This window comes from Gymnogyps californianus, chromosome 2 (assembly GCF_018139145.2).
Source record: "Gymnogyps californianus isolate 813 chromosome 2, ASM1813914v2, whole genome shotgun sequence".
NCBI classification, from domain to species: Eukaryota; Metazoa; Chordata; class Aves; order Accipitriformes; family Cathartidae; genus Gymnogyps; species Gymnogyps californianus.
In genome coordinates this window covers 37,159,885-37,173,069 of record NC_059472.1, presented here as the reverse complement: position 1 = coordinate 37,173,069, position 13,185 = coordinate 37,159,885, and the positions used below count along the sequence as shown (strand labels likewise).

General features: G+C 37.5%; 1 protein-coding gene across 1 annotated transcript in view; it reads left to right on the top strand.

The window, feature by feature from the left end:
* C2H8orf34 (chromosome 2 C8orf34 homolog) overlaps window positions 1-13,185 on the top strand; it is a 163,745-nt gene that overhangs the window by 21,047 nt on the left and 129,513 nt on the right. The window contains exon 2 of the mRNA XM_050892351.1: window positions 12,332-12,479. Coding sequence (XP_050748308.1) covers window positions 12,332-12,479 — 148 coding nt within the window. The remainder of the gene's footprint in view (window positions 1-12,331; window positions 12,480-13,185) is intronic.

Below are 13,185 nucleotides of genomic sequence, written 5' to 3'. Positions count from 1 at the left end.
TCAGTCCACTCTAGAAGATTGGGGTCTGCTGTTTTTCTCAAAAGCACTGATCAAGGCTTGCATCTTGAACTTAAAATGTGGTCAGAAAAGATGGTCACAGAATCCCTCTTCTATTCACTTGCTCAGGGACTGTGAGATCCTGTGTTCAGTGTCCTGTTCAGTGTGCAGGGATTAGACTCACATCTACCACCTCCTTGCAGGTGAGTGTCAGCAGGCTGTAACATAGCTATTCAGGCAGCTACCTTGGAAAAGTAATCTTGGGTTGTGGTCTCTTCCCCATGATTGGCTTTGTTTGATCCTGAAGTTTTTGGATAAAATAGGCGCGTCCCTTAGGTACATCAGATCACAAAGGTTCACTTACCGTTTATGTACCTGGAGTATTTTCAAGTCAAACTGATGGTATCAATACTACAGAGATTGTCAAGATGCAATTTTAGTTTGGGATAACTTCAGTAGCTCTCAGTTTAGATACTGAAATCTTTTACTGGCCCGTAGTGTTCCTAGTACAATCATGAATAACCCCACAGTCCTTGAAATTATGATTTGAACTCTGGTAATAAAAACTTTAATTTTAAATGATTGAACTGAAAATTAAACAGATTCACTCACTCTCTTTCGTAATAAGCCATACTTAAAAAAAAATTATGTTAGATTAAACCATCTGTTAGATTGTACTCATACTTTAGAAGTAAATTTATTATAAGGGAGCTTATTGAAGAAAGTGGATATTTAAGTGGACAGAAACTTTATTTCTAATTCTAAATTTATGGCCAGTGTATGATTCTAGTATCTTCGTTCAACAGGTAATTTCAAAACTGTTTGTATAGTAAAGCCACCACCTAAGTAGCACCTTAGTAGAATTTCTAGAACTGCAAATTGCTTAAAAACTGGAAATCTCTGCCTGTATATATACATATACACCTATGAGAGATTACTGGCCAAATTCAATATTTTAAAGCCTTAGGTCTGTGACCTTTGAGTTTATTTTTTTTTTTACTTACACTTCCAAATATTTGTATTTATGTTAATATGCTTATGCTAAATATATTATTGCTGGTTTACTTTTCTCTTGTTTTGTTGTCTCCTTCGTTCATGTGTGAGATCAGCCTCAGAAGTCTTCCTCATGCCTGCTGGTAAATTATCCTGTGGATAAGTGAGCATTTGGTGGCTGATAGTGTACCTGCTATGCTGAAACCAATGAGTGGGCAAAGCTGCGTGACCGACTTGAGTGAAGGATCTAGGATTCGGAAACGTGTGTCCACAGCTCACCCAATAGTCCTGAGTGTGCTTTTCTTTCTTTCTCTCCTGCTGCGTGGGTGACTGCAAAACAGTTCCCAGTGGGAAATCAGTGGTACATGCTGTTAAACGACTCGCGGTGACTTCTTCCGGAAGTCAATGTTCAAAAGAGCTCTGCTCCTTGCTGGTGTTCTGCATCAGGTGCTATGGTTTTGCATGCAGTTAGTAGCTTTTAAAATAAAACTGTAAAAAAAAAGCTTGTAGAAAAAATGATTTTAAACAAAATTTTTAACGTTAACTGTTGACATGTAAATGTCATATTGTCATTTTTTCTTCAATACTGCTGTCCACAGGGGAAGTTGTCTGAGTACAGTATCAGGCCTTCTAATGTGACTACTCACACCAGTTTTTATTATAGAGCTAGCAAAGTTTTGACAGGCTTTTAAAAGGTTGAAATATGAAGTGGAGAAAATTTAGATTTTTCATTTTGAATGTCTATAGTCCATGTATATGAACAGCCATTTTGTAATGTTGTCGTGGTTTGACCCCAGCCAGCAACTAAGCACCACGCAGCTGCTCCCCCCTCCCAGTGGGATGGGGAGGAGGATTGGGGAAAAAAAGTAAAACTCGTGGGTTGAGATAAGAGCAGTTTAATAACTAAAGTAAAATAAAATATAATACTAACTACTACTAATAAAAATATAATAATAATAATAATAGTAATGAAAAGGAATATAACCAAAAAAGAGGGAGAAATAAACCCCATGAAAAGACAAGTGATGCACAGTGCAATTGCTCACCACCTGCTGACTGATGCCCGAGCAGCGATCCACCCCTCCCGGCCAACTCCCCCCCCCAGTTTATATACTGGGCATGATGTTCTAGGGTATGGAATATCCCTTTGGCTAGTTTGGGTCAGCTGTCCTGGCTCTGCTCCCTCCCAGCTTCTTGTACACCTGCTTGCTGGCAGAGCATGGGAAACTGAAAAATCCTTAAGTGCTACTTAGCAACAACTAAAACATCAGTGTGTTATCAACATTATTCTCACACTAAATGCAAAACACAGCACTGTACCAGCTACTAAGAAGAAAATTAACTCTATCCCAGCCGAAACCAGGACAAACGTGTAAGCGATATAAATTTGACTGGTTTACATGGACAATTCATGGACTATGTGCATTTCTAACTTCTAAGATACATCACAGCTTGTAATATCAGATTTATGTTAACATAATTTTACAGCAAATAAATTTCTTAGAAACAGAAGGAATTAATGCTTTTATGTTTTAGGTAGAGTTTGCATTGCACATTATGAATACATTAATGAATATATGAATTACCATTTACCTCAGTTGTCCAGTCATTATAATGATAATGAATGTATTCTCTTGAATATATGCAAAACACTGAAAAATCTTTTTCACTGTTTTTTGCATATGTACCCATAATAATAAAAAAAAATACTGAATATATTCAGTATTTCCAGCTATGAATGTTTTGTCCCCACATGTATGTATTTTTTCTGCATGAGACCAGAAATCCTACTCCTATAAGGAATTTAAGTTATTGTATTTAAGCCCTGTTTTTAATCTATTTTCACTGACCATTTTCTGAGTTAGCCTGATGCTTTCAGTATTAGTAAAATTCAATACTGTGAAATTCAGCAGTGCTGAAACTCCTGGTGTTAGAAAATAGTCTTTACTTACACTATGAATTTATTTGGGGTGTGGCTGAGCCCTAAGCTTTTTCAAAGTTGACTGTTTCTCTTCCAGTTGCTTGTGCTCTTAGCAGCATTTTGGCAGCTGACGTAAGCTAGAAGTTCATGGGAGCAATCGAAGGCAGTGACTCTGTAGCGCGAGCATGTTAGATTCATGCTGCCACTAGGTACTTTGTAGTTATCTACAAAAATGTAGTCTTATTATTCACTTGTATATGGTTTATGTGTACAACAGAAGAGTAGTAGCGAGCCATGTGAAATGGGGGAGAGAGGAGCACAGCACCAGGCTATCAAACTTGTGGCTCCGAAGAGTTTGCTGTGACAATTGATGTGACAGTGCTTTCTTTGAGGCCATGCCACTGTTGGTGGAATGAACCCCAGTGCACACCTTGTAGCTACCAGTGCAGTGAAGCAAGCAGGGGGATTAGGGGATGTTGCTTCTGCATTATAGCCAGGATTGTTCTTTGCTGGTTGTAACATGGTTTCAGGTGATGGGTGTGCACCTTGCTTATGAGTTTAGGTAGGACTAGGATTTTCACCAGCTTTACACTAAATCATCACTTGTTGCTCAACTCCAGATTTAGGTCATTCTGTCTACTGCTGGAAAAATTAAGAGTAACCGTGTTGAAATCTGAGATTTTAAGTAGTAAGAAATTGGGACTCCTAATTCCTAGACCAAATTTATCAATGTCATACTTCTGGTATTGTGCTTTTAGATATTATAATGTGACTGTAATTGAAAAAAAAAAAAAAAAGAAAGTATAAAATCATGTCTTGCACAGTAATTTTCTTTAAGCATGGACAAATTAATCAGTTTAATTCCCCTAAACTGTGAGAACAGGAACTAGAAAAAAGCATGAGAAGTGATAAATGTGCAACATGTATTTCTGATAAGTTTTTATTCTGGTAATTTATCAGTAGTATATCTAATGTGTGATCTAATTCAGAAATATGTATTTACACTTTCTAACTTTACTGGGATAAGTGATCCGGGGGGGCAGGGGAGAAAGAAAAGCACCTGACAGGGTGGTTGGTTGCTGCACACATTTTGAAAATGTGTATTGTCCAACTTTTCCATGGAATGCAATTGAAAGTATTTCCTTCAATCTTCAAAACATTTGCATAGTTAGATTCTAAAAAAGACCTGGTTATGCTCCTGGAAGGAAGGAAATGCTTGCAATTCTACATTCACAGAGCAGTGATCTAATTCATCAAGGCATTTTAAGCATGCACCTGGCTTTATAATTATTTACTTCTCGTGCATAAAAAAAATACCTAAGCTTAAGTGCTTTGCTGAGTCAGTGCCTTAATATACCAGTTGTTTTTTTCATGTACAGCCTTCTCCTTCTGATCGCCACTCATAAACCCTTAATAACCCTTACTATAGTGGTACTGTACTGGGTCTGGCTGGGATGGAGTTGATTTTCTTTGTAGCAGCCTATATGGTGCTGTGTTTCAGATTTGTGACTAAAAAGTGTTGGTACACCAGTCTTTTCGCTATTGCTGAGCAGTGCTTGCACAGGGTCAAGGCCTCCTCTGTTCCTCATTCTGCCCACCAGTGAGCAGGCTGGGGGTGGGCAAGAGGCTGGGAGGGGACACAGCTAGGACAGCTGACCCAACTGAGCAAAGAGATTTTCCTTACCATATAATGTCATGCTCAGCAATAAAAGCTGGGGGGTAAATTTTCTGAAGTAGCCATTGCTTGGGGACTGGCTGGGCAGTGGGAGGTGGTGAGTGATTGCCTTGGCATCGCTTGGGGTTTTTTTTTTTCTATTCTCTTTTGGTTATTAAACAGTCTTTATCTTGACCCATGAGTTTTTCTTGGTTTTGGTCTTCCCATTCTCTCCCCCATCCTGCTGGGGGTGGGAGTGAGTGAGCGGCTGGTGGGTGCTTAGCGGCTGGCTGAGGTCAACCCACCAGAGGTAGCCAGAAAAATACCTACTGCTTTAGTTCCTACTGTCACCCTTCCTCAGAAAAAAAATTTGTGCCAGGTAGGTAGAAGCTAAGTCAGTGAAGTTTAAACTGGAAATATGATCCAATTTTTTTAACAGTTGCAATAATGAATCGTTGAACACAGAGGAACAAGTAGCTTCACTTTAGACCTTGAAATTGGAATAAGATTACTTCAGCTGATCAGAGAAAGATCAGTTCTAGCCTGTTGAGTTAGCTTTTAGGAAAGGCAGTGATGTGCAGTCAGTGTTGCTTTATGGCTATAATTTAAGGAAATCAGTCCAGGTTGTAATAGTCTTTCCTAGCCTTTATCTATGAGTATTCCTTTCGATGTAAATCCTACAGACCTTTCAGAAAACCAGTAGTTTTCATTTTCTCTTGGTTGAACTGTGAAGTGCCTTGCCTTCAGGGTAGAATTTCCACTGGTTGATAGAGTGGGTGGAAACTGAGGAAGATTTCTGAATTACACTTTAGGGAAAACTTACAGTGTTTCTGCCATAAGACAAACTACTCCCGTTTGATAAATCCTTGCTGAGTTCAGGTAATGATATGGTAGCATAATTCCACAAGCGTGAGATTGTTATGCAGAGATACAGGACTGCTGAAAGAAGTGTAAGCTATTGTAGAAAATACTTGTGATTTGAAAATTGTGGGAGAAAACGTGGTAACTGTTGACATGCTTGGCATATCTGAAAGCAAGTCTTTAAACTTTTGTTCTTTTACTGAATAGTTAATGTTTTAGAGTAACCTAGTACCAGTGACCTCCCTTTTGACAGCATTCTTGTCTGAAATCATTGAATGGGAGAAAGGAAATCTTCAACAAGAAAGCCAACGAGCAAAGGTGTTTGAAGCTATTTTGTGAACTCAGAAGTGGTATAATACATTTGGGACAATTATATTTGAAATATCAAGAATAAGATGAGAGGGAAAAAACCCTCAAAGGATACATAAGTGAAGAAATACAGCAAGAGGTACAGGTAGATATTGCACATTACGATGTGCATGGTGGATTTTGATAAACTGTCATGAGCTCACTCAGTGAAACTTCGGAATTGTCCACCAGACCTCATCTATGCAATAGATTTTTGTTTCTGGTTTGCTAAGTAAGATCAATGATGCATATTTTATCAGCTATTACATACATGAGGACTGTTAGCTATTCAATGATGTTTGTTTTCAGAGTCCCTCTTATTATTCTCATTGTATGAATGAAAAGTTTACCACTTTTGTATGTCAGAGTTAACACCCTGATCTGAGATGCGAAAAAAGCAGTTTGAGACTTTGAATGGGAGTAGTCTGAGTCTGAAAATGTTACCTGCGCCACTAGTCCCATGTTGTAGATTTCCCTACCAGTGCCACCTTTAGGGGAATTTTGTTTGCACCATAATATCAGGGCCACCAGATCAGCTTTGTACTTTCTCTTTAGTTGTACGTTCAAAGTAATTTCTTTGTGGGGTGCATTCCGTGCTGTGTACTGCAGTTTTGTGATATTAAATTTAGCTGCACAGCTAGCTGACATGGCGGGAATGAGTAGTGTTGAGGCTTTGAACAAAAAAAGAGTTGGTTGAAAATTTTTTAGTCAATTCCAGGTAAAAGTTTGAATATTTTCACAAGCTGAATAGGACTACTAATCCCATAGAGGTTTGCTCTCAACTGTTTTTCTACTTTGGTTAGTTTGAAACAACTAGGATGATGCAGGCATGTGAATTGTGTTTATGTGGAGATTTGCTTTGTGTTGAATTTTATTTCATAGGGAGACGTGGTGATAACTTCACGAATGCTTGAAATATGTTGAAGTCCATTTTGATTATAATGTGATTTTCTTTTAATTCTGAATTGCTTGAGAAGATTTAAAGCCTAGCTATTTTCCGAAAGAAGGATGCTGGTATTTTTCCTTAATTTCCATAGAAAATAATCTTTTGTGGTAGAAGCAGTGATGTTTACCTTTCTGCTCTCGTGTAAGAATTGCAGACTTTTATTTTAGCCAGTAAGAATAATGTTGAAATATGCTTTTTAATTTTTTTTTTAATTTCCTTGCTTTATTACTGCAGAAATCAGAAAGGAATTCTAAAGAAAAAAATGTCAATCACTAAAAAGTTTATTAAACTTACTTCCACAGGTTTTCACTCAATTTTATATCTTCTTTGTTCACTCACAGCCTGTATGAAGTGATTAGCAAACCTAAATTTAGACGTCTGCCTGTCTTCTAAGTGTCTAAGCTCCATTGTAGTCAATTAATATATAGCCAATGCAGTCAGTGGAGCCTGGAGAGCAGTTCTTCTTACGCTAAGTGGACATACACTGGCTAATCAACTGCGAGCTCTCTAGGCTCCCTTAACTTCTTCATTGACAAGATCATCATTGACATCGGTGTGAAGACTGCTGTATTTAATTGTCTTAATATGGAACTGCATCCCATCAAAACCTTGTAGTTTAAGCTAAGCCACCTAGTCTCTTTGTTTGGTCAGGAGAGACAGACAGACATCTTCTGAGGGCAATTCACTCTACCTACTTTAAACATCTAATTTAAACCATGAAATGAGAGCATAATACAGCCAAAATCTGTGCACACTCTGCCATAGTCTGTAGACGTCTATATAGTTAAAAACAAAACCTGTGATTGTTGTGTAGTTACTGTAATCAATTACAGGGCAAGATAGAATGTCTCTTACTAAACTTAATAACCTGATAGGTATGTTTAGACATAGCTAATTAGACCTTTCTTGTAATTGGGCCTATGATTAATAGACTGTGAAGACTGTTTCATTTGTATTAAATGCATGGACAGTCACCAGGAAATTAAAATTTGAGCCTGCATTGAATAACTAATAGAGGACCTCAGGATAGCACAATAGTGAAAGATTATTCTCTTTATAAAGAACTAATATATTAAGTTGCTAGTTTAGACCTGTTTTTTTCAAGATCTTTTGCAGCCTTATCAATATGTGCATGAATCTCTCTTGGAAACATCCATAGATCAACTTCTGCAAGTTTCTTTTGAAACAGTCTATCTTACATAGTTTAATAAAACTAGTGAATGTAAAAGCATATGAAGATACCATTACAGAAGACAGTAGAAATAACTGGTTTCGTTTCTGGTTTGGACAGTGCAAGGCAGACGCCTTGGAGGAGTTAACTGCCAGTTTTTCTGGAGCTTATATCACCTTTCTGCCCGTTCTTTCTCATTCTGGTCAGGGCAGAACCTAATTTGGGGCAATACAGTGGGGAAGCAGCAGAAATGCATGTATTCACCCTAGTGCCCTAGTCTGTAGTAATCATGGAAGTTCCTTTTCACCCCTTTTCTGTGCTGTGGTGTCTCTCATGGGTGCACAGGGAATTAATAGCTACTGACATCTGAACAGGCTTCTTCACTTGTTACACATCTGGAAGGGAGAGACTGAGGGGAGTCCCACTGATAGAAAAGACAAAAGGACCTAGAGTGAAAGGAAGACATAGCAGTGGAAAGAAGGTAGAAGGACAGAGATTATGGGTAGTGAACATTTCATCTGGCAGCATGGAGACCCGATCTGCCATGACTTTTTATTTGTTGTTATAAGGCATACTGTGCACAGAAGAACATGTTATAAAGGTAGACAAAATATTTATTTTTCTTATTTAAATTAGGTGAAATTGAGAACCAGTAGAAAACTTAGAAATTTGAGTTAGAAAGGCAAAAAGTATAGTTAATATCTTTAAGAGACGTGTAAGTGTCTTGCATTTCTGTTTTCATGCATAGTTGAAACTTATCTGTTGAATTTTTCATCAAGAAATGAATCTCAGTTTCAATGATCTTGTGCCATTTTTATTCTGCTGTTAATGCAGAGGCGGCTTCATTGAGACTAGTTGGTCTTTTTCCTTTTCTTTTTCTTGTGAAACCTTGCCTACTTAGCACATTGTGAGTCAGATCAGACTGCTGCTAACCAAAAAGGAATTTTATTTTTGTAACTACTTGTACACTTCAGTTTTTCTTATTTAATACCTTCACTTTTGTCATCTTTTTTTAAAACATTTCGAACTTGTAAGAGTATATTTAGAGTACCATGTAGTATGTTATTCCTGCTGTCTATTAAGATGTCATCTGAGCAACAGATGAGAGCATCAAATAAACTTTGGATAATTTCATCAGAAGTTTAAGATGGTTTTACTAGGGAATGGTGCTAAGATGAGAATATCCCTAATAGGCGTTCCTAATCTGTAATGTCTTTTCACCTTCAGTGAAGTATATGTTTTTATGTAAAAAATGAGCTGAGTGCTCACTAAGTACAGTTACTGCCTGTGTGAAGATTTTTCCTTTTTTTGTTGCGTGTGTTGTTTTTTGGTTTGTTTTTTTTTTTTAATTTCTCTTGCCCCTCCCACCCCTTCACCCCATGGCATAGCCAAGCAACCGAACACAGGCAGATAACATATTTCCTTGTAATTGCCAATTTGCTGAGGATGACAAGAGTCTAAAAGGAAGCATGAGCTTGAAGAGCATGGGTTGGGGGCTGAGCGGATGGAGTTAGGTGCCTTGATGGACTGGGTGGCAGAATTTGGTAGGAGGGCAAAGGCAGTGAGGATCATGGAGTCATGATTCTACTGCTGGGATCTCTGACAGTGTGTGTGGCAGGAGGATATGGAAGGAGATAACACCTCCTGCACGTGAATGTGGATTTACACAGAGCATATGTCTGAAGCTATTGTCACTGCTATTGTTATCGCTGGTTGGAGTGGAGGTGTTCTTTGCAAATTCTTCAGAGTTTGGGAACCCAGCTGTGGTAAGTTGGAGACCACTTTCACACCTTGCTTGGAGCAGCTTGTAAAGCAAATCCCTAAGAGCTTCTTCACTCCCCTTTTGAAATGGAATACTCATAGTAAACAGCTATGTCTTCCTTAAATGGCAGGCTTTGTAATCTGTGTCACCTTTGTATTGACTTGAAGTTGTGTTTACTTTTAATGACATCTCTGAAAGTGCTTGAGGCAGATCAGTTTGAGGCTTATTACACAAATAAGTAGTATTTTTTTAACTGCATACTATTTTCAGTTTATGAGGATTACAGCAATGTTATTTCTTTTTTACTTTAGGTGTACAGGATTGGTACAACTCATTTGTTACTCCAGATAGATAAAAGTAGCCTATATCTCTAGTTCTTTTAACTTTTCTAATTGTTGTCACAGAATAGAACTGATTATGGTCTGGGACAGCACAGATCTCTATATCACTCAGGCCTTATTATCAATATGTTAACAGTAGATAAAAAAGTGGTCCTTTTGAATAGGAGCTAATTTCACATCACCTTGGAATAGCACTTTTTTTTTTTTTTTTTTACTTTGTGCAATTATGTTCTTTAGCTTTATTGCTATGTCTCAGGATAAGGTAACAAATCCTATAGTTAGTTTTATTTTATTAGGTCTGTTTCTGTTAATTAACGACCATTTCTTCCTGTGACAAGCAAGTCAGTGATGGCAACAATCAGGTAGCATTTGTCTTACATTGACTTGTAGGCATTCTAAAATTTTTCATCTCCGTATTATCTTTTTTAATGCTACATTAATTTTGTAATGTATTATTAATAGATTGTCACCCATGCATGCCTTTAAAAAATTAATAGTATCAGTGCATGTATCTCAGTTCTTATCATCTTGGTTTTATTAACCTAAGACAGAAAAATCATTTTCAAACCATGATTCAGAGAAATGATTTAAATTACAAGTCAACTATTACAGATCGACACTTTTCCTTTGGTAATAGAATCCTCTGCAGTGGAATTCCTACAGCTATTGTGGTCCATTACAAGCACAAGATTACATCTTTCCACTTGTCACTAATTTTGCATTTTGGCAGGGAAAAAAAAAAAGTTTGCTGTTAGAGTGTTGCCAAGCAACCAAAATATGAATTACTCCAATTTCTGGATTTTTCTTGTATGATGTATATCAGAGGGTTTCTCCTACCTTGGTGAGAGACAGTCTAGATGAAGTTACACTCCATAGCTTTACCATTTCTAAGATTAGTAAGTAGCTTAATTTCTCCCTGTGTAGTTCCATTTCAAAACCAAAGACACTTTTTTTTTTTTTTTGGTTCCCTGTAGATAGTTATCAAAAATCACGTCACAGATGATCATGTCTTCACAAGACATGAGATTGGGCATGTTTTCTCCTTTTTGTTTTCTGAAGTTAAATTTCTCTTTCTGAAATGGAAAGCTTGTTTCTGTCTCATTTTCACTTATACCTATTTGTTTATGTCACTACTTGAATAAAAAGAATGGAAAGTCTTGGAGTGGACAAAGATAACTTGCTGTGTCTTAATAATCCTGCATGCTGTTATTCATGTTTACTGTTATTTGGTATACTCCCTCTTAAGTATCTTTTTCCAATACAATTAACTGATGGTAATACCAAGTAACTACCGGTATTTGAAAAATTATTTATTAAATGAAGGTGTGTGGAAAAGATGAAGTGGAGATAGATTTAAGTGTGTGGAAGTTATGGTAAGATTTATGCTTGGGGATAGATGAAGAGAGAATAAATGCTCTTAATAACTTAGCCATTTTTTTGGCCTGATTTTGTTGGACATTCCTGTAATTTTTTACTTCTGTGGAGCTTTTTCATTTTGCAGTGGCAGCCACAGATTTCCTGTGGAACTATGTGGATTTCAGGGTCACCTCCCACATTAGTCATTGATTTCCTCGCAGGGCACATGCCCAGCACAGAGCCACAGCTTCTTTCTGGATTCCTAGTCTGTGTTTTATGTGTAGGGAGCCAGGAAGAACCTCATCAGCGATATGGAGAGTGCTTCTCTTTACACCCTGGCCTTGCAGGGCTGCAGAAAACAGCAATTAGACAGTATCAATGCATGACATAGGACATGGTTTCCTGTTGATATTGGTTTTGTATCCATGTCTGCAACAGTGTACTAAAATATTTGCTCATGTCTATACAATAATGTTTTGGAGGACTTGCTTTAAAAAATGTCTGCCTGTTTGACCTCGGAGTTCCCAGATATGAATGCATATTCTGACCAGATCAATGTTCCATGTCTGGTTGAGATCAAAAATGCACCAACCTTCCGGATACACCAATTTCCAATGAGAAGAAACTTGAATGTATGGGTCAGAGAAGAGCTACTTGCTGCTCTGAAAAGTTGCTTGTTCTGAATGGTTAAATGAACAGTATTCAGCTTGTTTTTGGGTAAATTTGAGCAGGTAGCGGGGGTTGGGTTGTTCAACATAAATTCCAGTAGATAAGTGACTGTATAGGCTAAGAGCTCTTCAGACATGAACACTTCATAGGGCAAAACTAGCAGTAGTTTGAGGAGGTAGGTGTTTCCAGCTGTTTTCTTCAAAGTTGTAAACAGGCTTTTCCTTTATAAACGCTCCTTTACTTTTGGTAAATACAAGATTAGTTTAGGTGCAATATCCCACTAATTTTTTGTTTTGTTTTAATTTTCTAAAGGAGTTGATGACCAAGCTGATAACAGAGACACCTGACCAGCCAATCCCATTTCTAATTGATCATCTTCAGTCCAAACAGGGGAACCGCAGTCAGCTTCAGAGAACGTTGTCTGGCTCTGCTGCCCTTTGGGCAGAGAGTGAAACATCAGGTATGTTATATATGCTGGAAAGGGCTAGTCTCCAGTATAATCTTCCCACACTTTTGTCCATGATTTCCTGGATGCACGTGTACCTACTGAACAGGTACTACTCTGGTTTTGAGCATGCACAATAAATTCTGTTTGTCCAGTAGATACTGTATTTAATATATATTGTTGGCTATCAGCTCAGCCTATATACATATCATGTGAGTATGGGTCAGAGTTACAGGGTGGAAACAATCCCAGTCTCAATGAGAAAGAAAGTGCATATAAAAGTCCCTTGATTCCCCTGCTGCCCTCTTTGCTTTCCCTTTTCTCTTTGCTTTGTTTTCCTTTTCCCTCCCGTGGTGTATTTGTGCCTGAGATTAGCCTCTATTGAGGTATTTTCTGTAATAATACACATTTTTAACAACCCATCATTCAAACACTTAATGAGAAGATGCTATTACTACTTTATGAACTCCAGTGTGAATAATTTATGATTGTAGATCTTCAGAAGCATAAAAAAAATTTCTGAAATAATATCTGCTCTGATTCTAAAATAGACATTTTAGCTTTGATATTCTGGTACAAGCTACTATTAGAATGTTGATTTTGTATTTAAAAATTGACTGATGATCTGTTTCAGACTGTAATAGATCTCAAATAGTTGCTGATAGTCAAAATGTTAGTTGCTTGACAAATCAACTTTTTATTTATATCAAATGCAAAGTTT